The sequence below is a fragment of the Zea mays genome, chromosome 1 (genome assembly GCF_902167145.1).
Source record: "Zea mays cultivar B73 chromosome 1, Zm-B73-REFERENCE-NAM-5.0, whole genome shotgun sequence".
NCBI lineage: Eukaryota > Viridiplantae > Streptophyta > Magnoliopsida > Poales > Poaceae > Zea > Zea mays.
The window spans coordinates 197,583,059-197,599,199 of NC_050096.1; the positions used below are offsets into that span (position 1 = coordinate 197,583,059).

Below are 16,141 nucleotides of genomic sequence, written 5' to 3' on the forward strand. Positions count from 1 at the left end.
AACTCATTGTTGAAATCATTGTTCTCAATAGCAACCTTTCCTCTAGTAGTTGCATCAGTCAAGTATTTCTTCAATTTTTGGTTGTCTAAAGTCAAGACTTCAACTTTTTCAGTCAATTCAGCATGTAGACTAGTTTGCTCTCCTTGACTCAAATCATCACATGAGGTTGCTACATCAATCTTAACAACAGGGTTAATAGCCTCATGTGTTTTGCAAGATAAAAGTTCATTTTCAACAAGAAGATTGTCATGATCGAATTTAATTTGAGTATAGTCTTCCTTGATTTTTACTAGTCTATCTTGCAACTCCCTATTAGCTTCATTTAGCTTGTCACATTTATCCTTAGCATCTTTTAGGGAGGTTGTGAGCTCATTTACAGTTGATGACATAGTTTTATTTTCTTCTCTCATTTCATCACTAGCTTTCATAACTATGTCATATTTGGCATTTAAAGATTTATTTTCATTTTTCAACCTATCACATTTAGCTTTTGACTTTCTAATGATTTGAGTATATTCTTTAAGTAAGTCAGCTAGCTCATCATATGAAGGTGAAGCAAATTCCTCATCACTATCACTATCATCAGTAATATCAATATCATTTTGTACCTTCCGTTCACCCCTAGCCATGAGGCATAGGTGAGAAGTCGATGATGGCGATGGTGGTGGTGAAGAGAAGTCCCCGGCGATGGCGGCAACTTTTTCATCATTCTCTTCTTCACTTGAAGAAGATCCACTTGATGACTCAATGTCGGTGAGCCAGTCACCAACAATATATGCCTTTCCATTTTTCTTCTTGTGGAACCTCTTTTGCTTCCCATCCTTCCTCTTGAAGAATTTCTTTTCCTTCTTTTCATCATCGTTGTCATCTTCTTTCTTGCCCTTGAACTTGTTCTTCTTGGGCTTGTTACATTGATGAGCAAGATGACCGAGCTCTCCACAGTTATAGCAATCCATCTCAGAAATGGGCTTTCTTTTGTTGGAAAAGAATTTCTTCTTTCTTGAATCAAATTTGATGCCTTCTCTGTTGAGCTTTTTCAACATCTTGGTGGTCTTCCTTACCATCAAGGCAATGTTAGCATCAAGGTCATCATCACTTGAGGACTCTTCCTCAACTTGTATTTTTGCTTTTCCTTTTCTTTCTTGATTTGCTTTGAGAGCCAAATCCTTTCTTTTGGAAGATGACTCATCTTTGTCGTTGATGTGCATGTACATCTCATGAGCATTGATCTTTCCCAAAATCTGTGTAGGTGTGGTAACTGAAAGATCCATTTGATGTAGCACAGTGACAATGTGTCCATATTTGTCTATTGGGATGACACTGAGAATCTTCCTCACAACATCCGGTTGTGAGATTTGAGTAAGCCCCAATCCATTAACTTCCTCTACAAGAATATTGAGACGTGAGTACATGGCATTGGCATTTTCATTAGCAAGCATTTCAAAAGAATTTAACTTTCTCATGGCTATGTGATATCTCTCCTCACGCTCACTTCTAATTCCTTCATGTACAGCACAAATGTCCATCCACAAATCATGAGCATTTTTATGATTTCTTACTCTATTGAACACATCTTTGCAAAGGCCTCTAAAAAGGGTGTTTTTGGCCTTAGCATTCCATTTCTCATAATTAAACTCATCACCTACAAGATTTGTGCGATCTCTAGGTTCGGGGAATCCTTGTGTGGCGGCTTTATAGACACCAATGTCTATAGCCTCTAAATATGCTTCCATACGAATTTTCCAATAAGGAAAATCGTCACCATCAAAAACGGGAGGAGGTCCATCCCCACCGGACATCGTAACTCTTAGCGGTTAAGCTAATCTAAGAGCAACAAGGCTCTGATACCAATTGAAAGGATCACGATGCCCAAGAGGGGTGAATTGGGCTTTTCTAAAAATCAACACTAATTAAAAGTTAAGCAAGAGCCCAACTTCACCCCAACAACTAGCACTAAGATAATAACACTAGAAATACAATAATGCTAAGACAATACTTCAAATACTTGCTAAACAAATACACAATGTAAAGTGCTTGAATTAAGTGTGGAATGTAAAGCAAGGTTTAGAAGACTCCTCCAATTTTTCCCGAGGTATCGAAGAATCGGCACTCTCCACTAGTCCTCGTTGGAGCACCCGCGCAAGGGTATCGCTCCCCCTTGGTCCTCGCAAGAACCAAGTGCTCACTACGAGATGATCCTTTGCCACTCCGGCGCGGTGGATTCCTCGAGACCGCTTACAAACTTGAGTCGGGTCACCAACAAGATCTTCACGGTGATCACCGAGCTCCCAACGCCACCAAGCCGTCTAGGTAATGCCGATCACCAAGAGTAACAAGTCGTAGACTTTCGCTTGACCAAGAGAAGCCTAATACAAGTGGTGTGTGCTCTAGGTGGCTCTCGCTAGCGCTAATGAGGAACAAATGCGGGATTAAGATTTTCTAATCTCCTCACTAGGCTTTTGGTGCTTGCAATGCTCTAGCAATGTGCTGGAATAAATGTGGGGTGCAAGACATTGAATATGGTGGGTGGAAGGGGTATAAATAGCCCTCACCCACCAACTAGCCGTTGCAGGCATTTCACTGCGCACGGGCGCACCGGACTGTCCGGTGCGCCACCGGTGCGCCACCGGTCGTTTCCAACGGCTAGTTCTGACAGTTAGCCGTTGGACTCATGGCACACCGGACAGTGAACAGTCACTGTCCGGTGCACACCAGACAGTCTGGTGCACTGTCCGGTGCACTGTCCGGTGCGCCACTATAATTCATTTCTGAACCAGTCGCGCTCGGGTTTTGCTGCACGGGGAGACCTTCCCCTGGGCTGGCCTGGCCCACCTGACAGATGTTGCACCGGACAGTCCGGTGCACACCGGACAGTCCGGTGCCCCAGGGCCAGAAACCCTACCTCTAGTTTTTCAGCTGATTTTCAAATCGGTTTTCGTTCTAACTTGTGAGTGAGTTCTAGAGTGACACCTAGCACTGTATGTGAGTGTGATTGTGCACCAACACTACACTAGAACTCTCTTGGTCAAACTACTCATCGACAACTCCTCTTTATAGTACGACTAAAAGAGAATAAAAGACCTAACTAAATCACGAGTGTCCACATCTCCTTGACACTCGGACTCCGTAGTCCTTCACCTTTTGTTTCGTCGTTTTAGCCGTCGCTTCGAGTTCTTTTCTCCGGGATTGTTTTCACCGTTGTAGTACTTCTACCTGTAATGCGACCTAACTTACCATTTGTCTCTGCAAAACACACGTTAGTCACATATAACATTACGTTGTCATTAATCACTAAAACCAACCAGGGGACTAGATGCTTTCATATACGAGATACCCGACTGGACGTAGGGGCTTTGGGTCGGAACTAATATAAAAATCTTGTGTCTCTCTTATACGCCATCCGCACTAGACGCGTGAAGCACTAATCACTAGCCGATATTTTCAGATAACCGACAGACACGCAAATGAAAATATTAATGTCCTTCAAGATAATAAAAAAACATCACAAGATAAAGACGTCCAAGACCTCTCCAAGTGTTTGATGGAAGAAATATTTACTGTTTAGAATGTACGCTTGCAACATACTTTGTATAACTATTGCAATATAAGCAACGTCCATATAAATGACTTACAACATACCTGTGAAATACTTAAAACGTATATTTGCAACATGTGCTTTCAGCGCAATATCTCCTTGCTGCTTGGTGAATGGGGGCAAATTTGCAATCTGGATGAAGTACTGGTAGAGTTATCGATATAATTCCAGAATTAAGTTGAGAAAGCGCTGAGAAACAAACAAAACCTCCTCGATCGGTAGCGCATGCACATGAAACGTCCTCTAAACAACTCAAACTGGCAACGAACCACGTGAGAACAAGGTTTCACATGTAATGCATGTGCATGCCCCTCCGTCTCTCTATATATACTCTATATATATAGAAAGAGAGAGACCTTCCTGTGGCCGCGCGAGGACGACAACATCGTCGACCGCTACCCACCTTCTTCCCCATTCGCCTTCCCTCCATCATTCCTTGGATTGTAACCAGCTTGTCAATTCGTACATTTCATCCTTAAAGGTAACCCGGCCGTCGCATTTCTGGCTTTCCATGCTCTTGAATTCGTATGCAATTTTGTTTGAAACTCCTCATTTTTTATCTTAAGATAATGATAATGATACGTGGCGCGCTCTTGTTTGCATTTGAGAAAACTATGTAATTTATTGTCTACTATTTTATCCGATGAAATCAAAGCGTCTTTGTGAAGAACACATGCCCTAAACGACAAATCTCGCTCTTCTTAGAGTATGTTTGGACCACCCAGTTTTATTAAAAAAACTGGTTTATAAAAACTAAGGTGGTTTCAAACATATCAGTTTATACCTTAATTTATATAAATTAAATTCACAGTTTATTAAAAATCAAAAAGCTAATCTCTTCTAGCTAAAAAAAAACTGGTTGTGTTGCTTCCAAACAGGACCTTAATACAAGCAGCTAGTATCGATGCATATATAGGCACAGGGCAGTTTCTATAATTGACGCAGGACGTTTTGGTTATAAAGGTGACGAGCGAGGAGAGGAAGAACCAAGAGCAAGAAGAGCCAGCCAGACGCCCAGCCCAGACATAACAAGCCGGCAATAATGGAGGAGAAGAAGGACCTGCTCCGCAAGCTGACGATCGTGTCGATCCCGTTCGTGTTCGTGGCGATCCCGTCGGTGGTGATCATCGTGGGCATGCTGTCACCGCACGCGGCGGAGCCCCGGGCGGGGTCGTCGTCGTCGGGGGCGGCGGAGGCGGCGCCGGGGCAGAACCACTCGGTGTCGATGCTGAGCACGATGACGGGGGGGCAGATGATCCTGAGCTGCCGCGCCGCCTTCTCGGGCAACTGGGAGTACTTCCACTACTTCATCCTGGACCCGTACAAGCCGCAGCGGGCCTTCTTCCAGCCGCAGGCCGACCCCTACATCCTCTTCTGCAAGTGGGGGTACATGGGCAACTTCCTCCAGGACGTCGTCGTCTTCAACAGCTCCGCCGCGTGGGCGCCGCGCTGCCGCGTCGACAACGGCGGATGCCGATACCTCTTCCAGGACGCCCACATGTTCCTCATCACCGGGAAGCACGGCGGCGACACCGAGGCACACAGGGTGAAGGTGGAGGAGACGACTGAGGAACAGCAGACGCCTGCACCTGCTGGTCCGGGGCCGGCTCCGGGTCCTGGTCCAGGTCCGAGTCCGGTTCCCGTTCCGGCTCCGGCACTAGTTCCGTCCCTGGCTCCGTCTCCGGCCTCCCACCAGCAGCGGCAGGAGAAGACGCTGATCGGGGACGTGCTGCTCAGGGAGTGCAGACACTTGCTTGGCATGTTCCCCACCATGTGCCGGAGAAAGCCACACAGCCACCCGTACGTCGGAAAAATCATCGGCCGGTGGCGGTGGTGGTTCAACTACTAGTACTACCTGGCTTGCAGCTTGCCATCGGCGTTGGTGCATACGCGCTGCACGCAGGAAACGAAATGGTATAAACACGATGTGTATATACAGGTTACATTTTTGAATTCGTGACAAAGGCTCTTCCGTCTGTTTTTGAATTCGTGACAAAAAGCTCTTCCGTCTGTTTTTGAATCCATGACATGACTTGTATGGTATACATTGGCAATGATCGTATATATCCCTACCTACTACACATATCCATGTATGCTTTACTAGTACAGGAAAAAAAATGCCGCAGGACAAGGGTCACTGGATCAATGAGGAAGCTGGCCAAGAAACAAATAGGGGGCTCGCATGACAGGGTGGTACTACAATGGCGGGTAGAAATACGACGAAAGAGAGAACCCAAGGAAGAGGAGGCCTCCGACGGTGGCGACCGTGCCCTGAGATATCTTGGAGGCCAGCATGCTGCCGCCCACCACCGCGATCGACGTGCAGATGGTGTGCCCCAAGGTCGCTCCCGTAGCGACTCCGACCGCGTTCTTGTGGGTCGCCAGCTGCATTGAGGACGACCATGCTTCGAGTTCGGTTATGGAGGTTGGATGAGCAAGAAAGAGAGCTGGAAAATCCAGTTTGAAGAGGGAGAATTGAACCGTACCGCTATTGTAGCTATCTGACTTCGGTCGCCCCACTCCGCCAAGAAGGTCAACACAAATGACTGGAAATCGAAAGTCAAATACGTCATACAGAAAGCGAGGGATACACTTGGCACTGCTGCAGCATCATACAGGAAGCTAGTGTTAACAGAAACATGCAGTGTCAGAAAGGATTCTACATCCTCGGAAAGAAGGCAAATGATAGCACAAGATCTCACAATCCATCACAAAGTCAGAAGCCTGTAAATGCAGGTTTCAGAGAGAAAAAAAAAGTGTAGATGAGGAGAAAGGCAAGGGGGGACCTACCTCCAGGAAAATAGGAGTGCAGAATCTCGAGAAAACACGTCGAAATGTTGACTTCCCTTGGCCTGCTTCCAGCTTTTCCTCTACCTGTATATGTCAAGGAACAAAAGATGCGTAGTCTGAAAAAGGAACATGACAAATAACAGTCTACTGACAACCAATGGGCAGCCTGAAGTCTGAACAATGAGGTGCTGTAATAACTCTGGACACAAGCAGCTAAATATCATATTTCAAGCACAGGCATATCCTACGAACATTGTAACCGGTCTGATGCTTAGCATGGAAAAATGTGAACAATTTGATGTAAGAAAAATCCACATACCTCTTCTATTTCCTTCTTCTGTGATGCCTTGGAATCTGACCTCCAAGCGATGTACAGGAGCCGTAGCCCAAAAAATGCATAGAGGACTGAAGCACAAAACAACAAAAGAGAAGATATCAGATTGCGCTGCTACTCGTAAATGCTATAGAACTGATATGACATCAAGATTGTTACAATATCTTAAGAATCACAAGTTTCAGAATATTCATGTCCAAATGGTACATATACATCGATAAGACCTTGGAAGGCCATTAGTTGCACAAACAAGCAGCAAATGTCCTTTCTTGGCCCAAGTTACTAAAATTTGGATTTTTCTTATGATTACTGTCATTGGACGAAGCAGCCTCTCCGCATTTGTGACAGGAAGGCTTGCATCGGTTTACCCTTTCCTCATATTCCATTCATGTGGGAGCCTCCGACAATAGATCTGCCCTTTTTATTACTGTCCTTGGGTAATGGAACAATCTAGCAAATGATTGCACCCACTACAATTATATACAAGCATTGACTTTGAAGCATACATATCTACTCCCTCCGTCCCACTATATAAGGCATAATCACCTCTAATTCAAAGACTAACAAATGTATTTAATTCTCTCTATACTACTACATCGATGTATGCATATATATAGAGAGCACGCCTTAGGGCGTCTGCAATAGCTGTCTCAAATAGCTAGCTGATGTGGAGCTGAGATAAGAATAAAAATAGTAATTTATCTTACCACTAGTACATGGCCCCACACGTAATACACTCAGTTTCTTAGAATACGTGAAATCTCCTATCTATTTGCTCGTCGCTAGCTATTCTTGTTTTCCCTGCATTTTTCTATCCACATAAGAAAGAGAGTGAATCTAGCCAGTGAAATAGCTAGCCATTGGAGTCGCCCTTATATTATGGGACTAGAATAAAAAGTGTAGCACCTAAACTCTGATCTGATTAGATGCAGATATGTCACATCTAGTGTACCACTTCAGCTACTTGAAGGTCAAGTAGTCATCGGTGTTAGTGGTTAATATGTTTATCAGTGCTTCAATTGGGGCCATCCATCTGTTACCCTGATTTGATCCCCAACCACTAGGATCTCTAAACATTGGATCACCTTTATCAATAGTACACAATAAGGTGACATTCAGATAAGCCATACCTGTCGCCGCGCTGTTAGTGTGCTTCCTCGATATCAAATTCGGAACAATCCTGCCTAGTCCAGTAGACAGCACCTAAGAATGCAACACCACGGAGGCACAGAAGGATCAGTCATACTAGCAAGTACTAGCAGCTTCGTTTTTCTTCCCCCAAACAGAGCTGCCAAAAGCTTCAGTGGAGCATGTAACCTACCGTCATAACTACAAGCGCCGACAGTGCGCCCGAGAGCACCGTCGACTTGGGGTGCCGCATCGCCATCAGCGCCGCGATGATGAACGTCTCATCGCCAATCTTCACCCCGGAGATGACACACAGACATTCAGAGATAGGTTATGATTTACCAAGGCTTGGAGGGCGCGTATATACGCGCGGCAGAAGCAAACACACGAACTGCGGGTGGCCCGGAAGGCCGGTAGCCACACCTCGCTGACGACGATCATGGACAGGCTGGCGAAGAAGGCGTCGAGGAGCCCCAGCCCCGTGTCGTGCGCCCCGGCCGCGGCCCCGCGCACCGTGTGGTGGAGGAACATCTGGGAAGCAGAGCACACGGGAGGCGCGTTCAGTGACAGAGCAACCTAGTCCTCTCTCATACAGTCAAGTCAGAGCCGAGGCACGCAGCGTGCTCACCTTGGTGCGGCGGTCCAGGCGGTCGGCGCCGACGCCAGTGCCATTCCCGGCAGCGCCATTAGCATCCTGACAGCAGAAACGCAGAGAGCCGGAGCGTGAGACCGCCGGAGCCGAGCCTTGCTGGACTCCAGGGAAACGGGCGAAGCACGTGGGACGCGGTTGGAAACGCTCTCACCTGGTCGGCGGCGGAGACGGGGGCGGGGACGGAGAGGGCGAGGAGGAGGACAAGTGCGGCGGCGGCGGCGACGGCGCGTATATGCATCGCAGCGGAGCGGAAGGCGACGCTAGATCCGCGCGTGCAGCAGTCTGGGCGGGGAGCTGTCGGCGCGGCGGGACAGGACGGTGCCGGGATCTCGGAGGAGAGGAGAGCAGCGGGGGCAGCCAGCCGGGCGACCCGCGTGCGCTCGGGATGGCCGAGGAGTTAAAAAGGAACGGAAAAGAGGGGTCCAGCCCAACCCAAACCCAAGGTGGACCTGCGGCTGATCAGCGCGTGGCCCCTGCCCGTTCCGCGTTTCCTTCCCGGATCCCGTGCCGTTCGTTGTCCAGCCTGCAAACCGACGGCCCGACGCGCCGATTGGCGATTGCACTCAGCCTCCACTTCTCTCTCTTCTTGTAGGTAAAAATTTCAGCCTCGGTTTAGGATTTAGGAACACGAGAGCCCTTGACGAAGAAAAAGCGTAGAATTCCGGTGCCTCGTCGAGCACTTGAATTGAGTTGGGGTACGCCAACCCCTGCCGAACTTGCTACTCTACGGATTCTTTCTCCTTTATTTCTGCACCACTCTGACGTCTCCGTTAGGTCAGATATCACGTAGCGACGTTGACGCACGTGAGCACCAGCGACGAATCCGGGTCCGGCGATGGTCGCTCCCAAGTCCCAAGCTACCGCAACGTCAACGAGAAAAGACTTGGGTATTTGGGCACGTCTTTGCTCCTGCTTGGAGTGCGAAATGGATCCCCCAAACTATGCTGATCCGTCGATCCCGTGCCAAAAAAACGGCATTTTGATTTCCCGCACAGCATCCTTTGTCCCAGCAACTGACTTGACTGATAAAAGGACACGGCGAACCAGCTCCTACCGTGTCCGAAGGAATCACATGTAGATATAACTCAACCAAAGAGGCTGTCATACAAAGGTACAACACACTATAATACACCTCTTTATCCTTGCAATTGACTTGGCTAAATAAAGAGATGTTTGTTTGGGATTATAATTTGTCTAGATTATATAATCCAACAAATTTTGAACGAACATTCGTTCAAAATTTGTTGGATTATATAATCTGAGCAGAATATAATCCCAAACAAATACCCCTAAGAATACTCTGCAAACAAAGTTACAAAGACACGGCAAAACAGCTCCAGTTCTTACCGTGCCCGAAGGAATCACATTCACGTGATTTTTCAACTACAGAGTCTGTCATGAAAAAGCACAAAAATCTGTAATCTGGAAATAACCTCTGAAGTCATACCGCAGTGACCTTGTCTTCCAGCAAGCATTATCTGTCAACTATTACAAACACTGGATGCCACTTAGAACTGCACTTATATCATATGATCATCTCGCCGAGCTCATTGGACTTCACAACACATAAACAGCGTGAACGATAACTGCCGGCATTAGCCTCAGTATCACACATACCAATATTAAAATGACTAGCTAAATATATTCATCGTCACCGAAGAGAATCCTCTAACTAATCATAAAACATGCTCCTGATAACAGGGCTTCAAAGAGTACTTGCAACACAACTCAAAGAAAAGACCAGGCTAGTAGGCTACAACTTATACACATATGTAGTTCTGTACTCCCTAAGGCCAGGGGTTATCTAGATCAGGCTTCTTGACAAATAGCTGATTGTATTGAGGCTGTGACATCTGCAGCAAAATTCATCCAACAATAGGTGTAAGGCATGAATCCCAAAATACCAGATAAAACAACCTGCAAAATCATACTGCATTCCTCCGTATTGAGGTAACAAAATCACATAAGAACACGATTTCCTACTGAGCCATGCCAATGTAATAGGCCAATAGCTAGGCCTCAAAACCGAATAATCTGGGTGACCAAACCATGAAAATAAACATGACGATTATATCTACATTCCAAGTGCTGTCTTGTACTAAAAGAACATAACTCATATGCCAGGAAGTCCTACCGTGGACAAAAATACTACATTCTACCTGTTCTGAAGAAATGGATCCTACCACCTACCGGACATTCAATAACACTGAAATTTCCTGATTTGTGTGGAGGAGAATATTTGCTTTCAGCAGTGGCAGAGGACAAAATAATAATGAGGCATGACTGAAAAAGGACAAAAAAAGAGAAAAACATGATGCAACACGTAGAACCACGTAGTAGGACTTGAACCTAGAACCTGTTAATCGCAAGCAGTATGAACTTACCACTACACCAAACATGATTTTTAGGTATGGCTCTAGCCATAGTTGACCATAGCGGGTGCTCCGCCACAGGCTTTCAGTAAGCTACTATAGGTTCTATGATGTAGGCTGGTTTCTCAATAATCACTTCAAGGTAATAGCTAGGTCTTTGAATCAAATTATGTGGATGGCCGCATCACATCAATGCATAAAACTAGTGGTTTCTGCCAAAACACAAACAATTCATGAACGCAGGTGGACCCACGTGTCATTACACCAAGTCTCTACATAATAGGGGTGCAAACATTTTCAGTCACGAATTTCCAATTGTATAATATATCTACCCTGCTGATAAAGCACCACCGATGTTTCCATTGTGACATCTACCCAGAAAAACCTTCCCCTCTGATACAGCCTCCTCTCTACTCACACCAAAAAATGTACCCAAAAAACACAGCATACAAATGAACCATCTAGATGCCTTCTGAGGCCCTGTTTGTTTCGGATTATAATCTACCCAAATTATATAATCTGACGTAAATAATCTGGCAGGTAAACAAACACCTAGATTATAGGTCCAGATTATATAATCTAAAGCCCAGATTATGATAATTTCATAATCTCGTCAAGAGGAGCTTATTTGGGATTATTTTTGGTAGAAGACCCACTATATGTTCACAAAATTACAAAGTCTGTCATTCACCTTTCCCAAATCGGACGTACAGTTATCTTCAAATCGCACGTACAAGCGTCTCCTTCTCCCACCGTGCAGCGTTCTTCTCTCCTACAGATTATAATCTACGCAACCAAACAACTATCTACAGATTATAATCTGTACAAATTATAATCTACATTATATATAATCTATAAACTGAAACAAACAGCTCTGAGTCCTCTCTCATTACTCACTCAAATCTAACGGACACGGTCCTCTGTATCCTCCTCCTCAGCCCCTACCATCTCCCACGTCCGACTTCTCATGTCCCCAACACACAACTCCAACTCCTCTCCCCACCCAGCACCATCGTGTCACGCACCCTGATCCTGCCCTGTGGCCAGCATGTGCTGAGGTAAGTTCTTTTTTTACAGTTTTGTAATACATTAAAAGCTTGTTTTTTATGCAAAGCTACATGGTGATATAGACACAAACAACTTCTGAATTTCTTCGCAAAGCCACTGCAGGCCTGGCACTACCTAATACTATCGCACAACATGTCCAGCAAGTCCTAATACAATGGCCTCAAGAAGTCCTAATTAGCAAGTTATATGGATAAATTTTGCAATTAGCGAGTTATTTAAACAACGAATGTACACCAAATAATCATTTTTCAATTGTCATACTTCTTATTATTTGTTTTTGTTGGACTGCAGATTTCAGGGTCAACCGGGCAAGTGATATATGGGCAGTGGCTGACTGGTAGTAGCTCAAAATATAATTTCCTTTTTGTTTGCCATAAATTAGAACTAAAGGTATTGAGCTTTGGAGGAAGAAGTCTTGAAGGGGCTGTTATAGGAGAAACCAACAAACATGTAACTGTATCATGTTATGAACTTACTTCTGTTAATTTGAGCTACACACTTTAGTACTTTACTGAGTCATTCATTTATGCTGGACAAAACTCTTTCCTTGTTGGTATATTGATTTTTTATGCATACCAATTGATTACTTTTTTATAATGATATCAATTAAAAAAATCATCACTGGAGTCAGATCATGTTTTTATATTGTCAAGATTGTTTTGCCGCCATCATTTGCATGGATAATGTTTTTTTCTTACCTGAAACAGTTATATTTCCTTTTTCGGCAGTTCAATTTTGTTGTTTTGGTTTGCTTCTATTTCGGTTCTAAATTGCATACACACGAATGTTGTCATAGGCTCTTAGCATTAGCACGGGCAGTATGCCATTATACTAGCTTGACATAGTTTGAAGATCTAACGTTGATGAAAACACCACCATTGTAGCCAATTATTACTCTAACTAGGGGAAATTCTAATCTCTCCCGATGGATCCTTCAACCAATCGAGGCCACATGTTACAAAACTGAGCAAACGCGTCATGCGTACTCGATCCTGTCCCAATCCCAACGAAGCCGAAAAGCTCAGCCGCTCAGGGGAGAGAAACGCGGGGCTGGTGTGGGGTGCTTACGAGGTCCTTGAAGAGAAAGAAGGCGATGAGGAAGAAGAGGACGAAGAAGATCTCGAACTCGGCGAGGCGGACGAAGCGGAACGCCCTGTTGACGGCTCTCGTGAGGAGCACCGGGTCATCCTCCCTCCTCCCGGCCCCGACCCCGCCCCGCTGCTGCCGCATCTCTCCCGATCGATGGACCGGCAGCGGATTCCTCCACTGCTACCACCGGGTCCGAGACGGATCGGCCTGACCGGATCTGCAGCCGTCCGGCGAGAGGGAGTCGGGGGCGGAGCGGAGGTACCGGATCCCCGGCCGTTCGACGGCGTGGGCTGTCGGCCTGTGGCTGAGGGAAGGTCCCGATCCGCGATCGCCAAACTGTGAGAAAATTAGATTTATACCGTACCATTATAAAAACTGGGTTTCGCCGAATGTAATTATGTAAACGGGCGCTAATCCACTATTTTCAAACATTGTCTTACAGATGAAATATTATTTAGGTGTTATTTAAAATATAAACTTATTTTATTACTAGATAGGTGTCTGTGCGTTGCAACGGCATCCAATCAAACCTATATTAATCTTTCAATTATTCATACTTGCCACATAAGTTAAAAAATAGTGTAAAACATAGATATGAAATAACAAATATCAATATGATATGTAAAATCTGTGTGACAATATAAATATATAATATTATTATAAATACGTCAACTCAAATAAAATCAATTGATGTCGAACAAACATTACAATATCGTATATATTATTTCTAAAGAATCAACATAGAATTACAGAAACATATAATATCATGGTAATTTATGTATACGGAGTACAATTCCAACTTTCTAAAGCTTATGTGGTGCTTCAAGGTGTCGGTCGAAGAGTGGTCCCTCTTGAGAGTGACATTAAGTTGCTCAAGCAAACCAGTTGTGGTGAGCAATGGTGCCGCTAGGAGAGATTCAACCTACTCGTCATTGATGAGGCATCGTCTTCCCACATTTACATATGAGATTTCTGAACACCAACCTGCAAGGCGCCAGGGACAAACAATTATAATCAGGTAAACCAGGTCATTAAAAGGGGACAAATGCAATAAGAGGAGAATGTGTCATACTGAAAATAAGCATAAGTGAAACTTATTGTGGCACCATTAAAAATAACATTATTTCAATAAGAAAGGATGCTAATCGACCAAGGTGAGAAAGGATGCTAATCGACCAAGGTGGGAGGCTGCATTGCTCATTGTTGAACACAACTTTCGCGTAGGAGTTAGAATTGTAGTTTGCAAGGAAAGTTGTACAACCTGATAGAGAATTGTTGTAATTGCTCTTGTAGATGCACTTATAATTCTGATGCTCCAAGTATATCTCCTGAAAGATAATACATTTAGACATGAAAATACAGAAACAAATAAACAATATAGTTTGATCACTTTTTCCAAGTGACTTTCTACAAACCTGTGTAATCACAAAATATAGAGACGAAAGTATTTGTTTTCATTTTTAAACACATAACTTAATTATATTTTTTTGCATATAAAACAGACATAAAACAATCACTTGATCAACAACTACAATACACTTTATACATAATAAATCTTTGGGACTAAGAAAATCTGGAAGTTGGCATGTTGTTGTGAGCAAAAAATGGACAAACTTAATTTTTACCTAGATCATGCATCAAATTGGCCTTTATCTGCAATACATTAATGCATAATATATCTTTGAGCCTAAGAACATCTGCAAGTTGGCGCGTTGTTCTGAGCCAAAATGGACAAACTCAATTTTTACCTAGATCATGCAGAAAATTGCTTATACCTACATGAAAAAAATCATTACACGTGATGAAACAAGGACCACAAGAACGAAATAGGGATCAGATCGCCTAATCATGATGAGCAGATAACAAGGTTCTCAAGGGAAATCGTCAACTGTATAGAATCGAAAAAGAACTCACATGGTACAAATCAGTTTTGAGAAAAGGCACAACACTGTAATAAGTACCAACCCCTACAGAGCACCAAAACTCCCTAGTGCAAAAATCAAGCAACCATCACACAATGCAGCATCGTATGAATCAAATACCAGACAAGACTTTTGTCACCACAGAGAGGAAACAAGAGCAACATGGGAGCTTAGAGCTCACTGATCAGCTGCACAACTAAGTTAGTAATATTATCATTTCAAAACAGTCCTGTATTATATGTATGTTGTGGGGTCTTCATAGCTTCGTATGGACTAACAAGCTAACAGAAACACCAACTACTTGGCTAGACAAGAAAAGAGATACTGACCTTTAATGGCTTCCTTGGGTATCTTGAAACCAAGGCCAATGTTCCTCCAGAATCTATTTCTTCCTTTGCTAGGTTTGTTCCCCTTGGTGGCCTTCTTGGAACTCAATTCCAAAACACACATAAGCCTCGCATAAATAAAAGAATGAAACAAATGCACGTCAGAAATAAGCGCTGAAATATTACAAAGGGAACACTTTAGGTTGCTTCAACTATTACAAAGGGAACACTTTAGGTTGCTTCAACAAAGCCTCTACTGTCATTGCCCGTCGGTAGAGACAATGAAGAAAATATGCTTAGCGATGGCAAAAAGCAATTCCATCAGATCATATAGCAGATACACCATAATTAGCAGAGACATCAAGATCAGAACCCAACTAACGTTTGAGACACTCTTCATTATAGCATAATAATACAAGATTCACATGGTACATACTCTTCATGTTAACTGCTAACTGAACTTCTATGTTTCCAATCAAAAGCGCTGCCAAGTGTTCCCCAGCAAAAAAATTGTTTCTTACCATGAGACCATCATGCATTCAAGTAACAACTGAAAACAAAGCAGTAACCAATCTTGGTGGTCCAACCAAGTCAAAAGCATCGGAGAAAGCAGTCAATCACACAGCACGAGAGCTTCACACTCACCCCATGAGGTTGACGTGGTCCTTATGGTTAATGAAATTAGTGCAACCAAATTTCTTAGTTGAAAAAAATAAAATGGAAGTAAGTTTGATGAACCATCACACACCGGCTTGGAAGTCAGTCAAGTCACAAAGAATAAGGTAAAATTCAATCATCACGACAACAGGATATAAATGGTGCTCAGCAAAAACTATTTGCCAAAAATAAGTACCTTCATTACCAC

At 44.0% G+C, this 16,141-nt stretch overlaps 3 protein-coding genes across 3 annotated transcripts; 1 reads left to right on the plus strand and 2 right to left on the minus strand.

The window, feature by feature from the left end:
- Window positions 1–3,254: 3,254 nt before the first annotated feature.
- Window positions 3,255–5,810, plus strand: LOC103642804 (uncharacterized). Its single transcript, XM_008665983.4, has 2 exons — window positions 3,255–4,076; window positions 4,559–5,810. Exon 2 carries the CDS (start codon window positions 4,638–4,640, stop codon window positions 5,442–5,444), a length of 807 nt encoding a protein of 268 aa, XP_008664205.1. The 5' UTR covers window positions 3,255–4,076; window positions 4,559–4,637; the 3' UTR covers window positions 5,445–5,810.
- LOC100273360 (GDT1-like protein 3) lies at window positions 5,551–8,855 on the minus strand. Its single transcript, NM_001147799.1, has 9 exons — window positions 8,651–8,855; window positions 8,476–8,541; window positions 8,271–8,378; window positions 8,041–8,139; window positions 7,850–7,922; window positions 6,705–6,790; window positions 6,386–6,469; window positions 6,082–6,141; window positions 5,551–5,980 (listed from the first exon to the last, which is right to left on the minus strand). Exons 1-9 carry the CDS (start codon window positions 8,735–8,737, stop codon window positions 5,792–5,794), a joined length of 852 nt encoding a protein of 283 aa, NP_001141271.1. The 5' UTR covers window positions 8,738–8,855; the 3' UTR covers window positions 5,551–5,791.
- Window positions 8,856–10,121: 1,266 nt separating this feature from the next.
- Window positions 10,122–13,368, minus strand: LOC100277175 (uncharacterized). The gene is made up of 3 exons (NM_001346288.1): window positions 13,008–13,368; window positions 11,563–11,657; window positions 10,122–10,352 (listed from the first exon to the last, which is right to left on the minus strand). The coding sequence occupies exons 1-3, from the start codon at window positions 13,167–13,169 to the stop codon at window positions 10,304–10,306; spliced, it is 306 nt and encodes a 101-aa protein (NP_001333217.1). The 5' UTR covers window positions 13,170–13,368; the 3' UTR covers window positions 10,122–10,303.
- Between the last annotated feature and the right edge of the window lie 2,773 nt (window positions 13,369–16,141).

Coding starts and splice junctions, on each gene's coding strand:
- LOC103642804 (XM_008665983.4), top strand. CDS start 4,638: ATGGAGGAGAAGAAGGACCTGCTCCGCAAGCTGACGATCGTGTCGATC.
- LOC100273360 (NM_001147799.1), bottom strand. CDS start 8,737: ATGCATATACGCGCCGTCGCCGCCGCCGCCGCACTTGTCCTCCTCCTC. Junction 7,923..8,040: donor CGGCGCTTGTAGTTATGACG/GTAGGTTACATG, acceptor TTGCATTCTTAG/GTGCTGTCTACTGGACTAGG. Junction 6,142..6,385: donor GCACTCCTATTTTCCTGGAG/GTAGGTCCCCCC, acceptor TTCGATTTCCAG/TCATTTGTGTTGACCTTCTT.
- LOC100277175 (NM_001346288.1), bottom strand. CDS start 13,169: ATGCGGCAGCAGCGGGGCGGGGTCGGGGCCGGGAGGAGGGAGGATGAC. Junction 11,658..13,007: donor TCTTTCTCTTCAAGGACCTC/GTAAGCACCCCA, acceptor TTGGTTGCGTAG/ATTATAATCTGTAGGAGAGA. Junction 10,353..11,562: donor GTACGTCCGATTTGGGAAAG/GTGAATGACAGA, acceptor ATTTTGCTGCAG/ATGTCACAGCCTCAATACAA.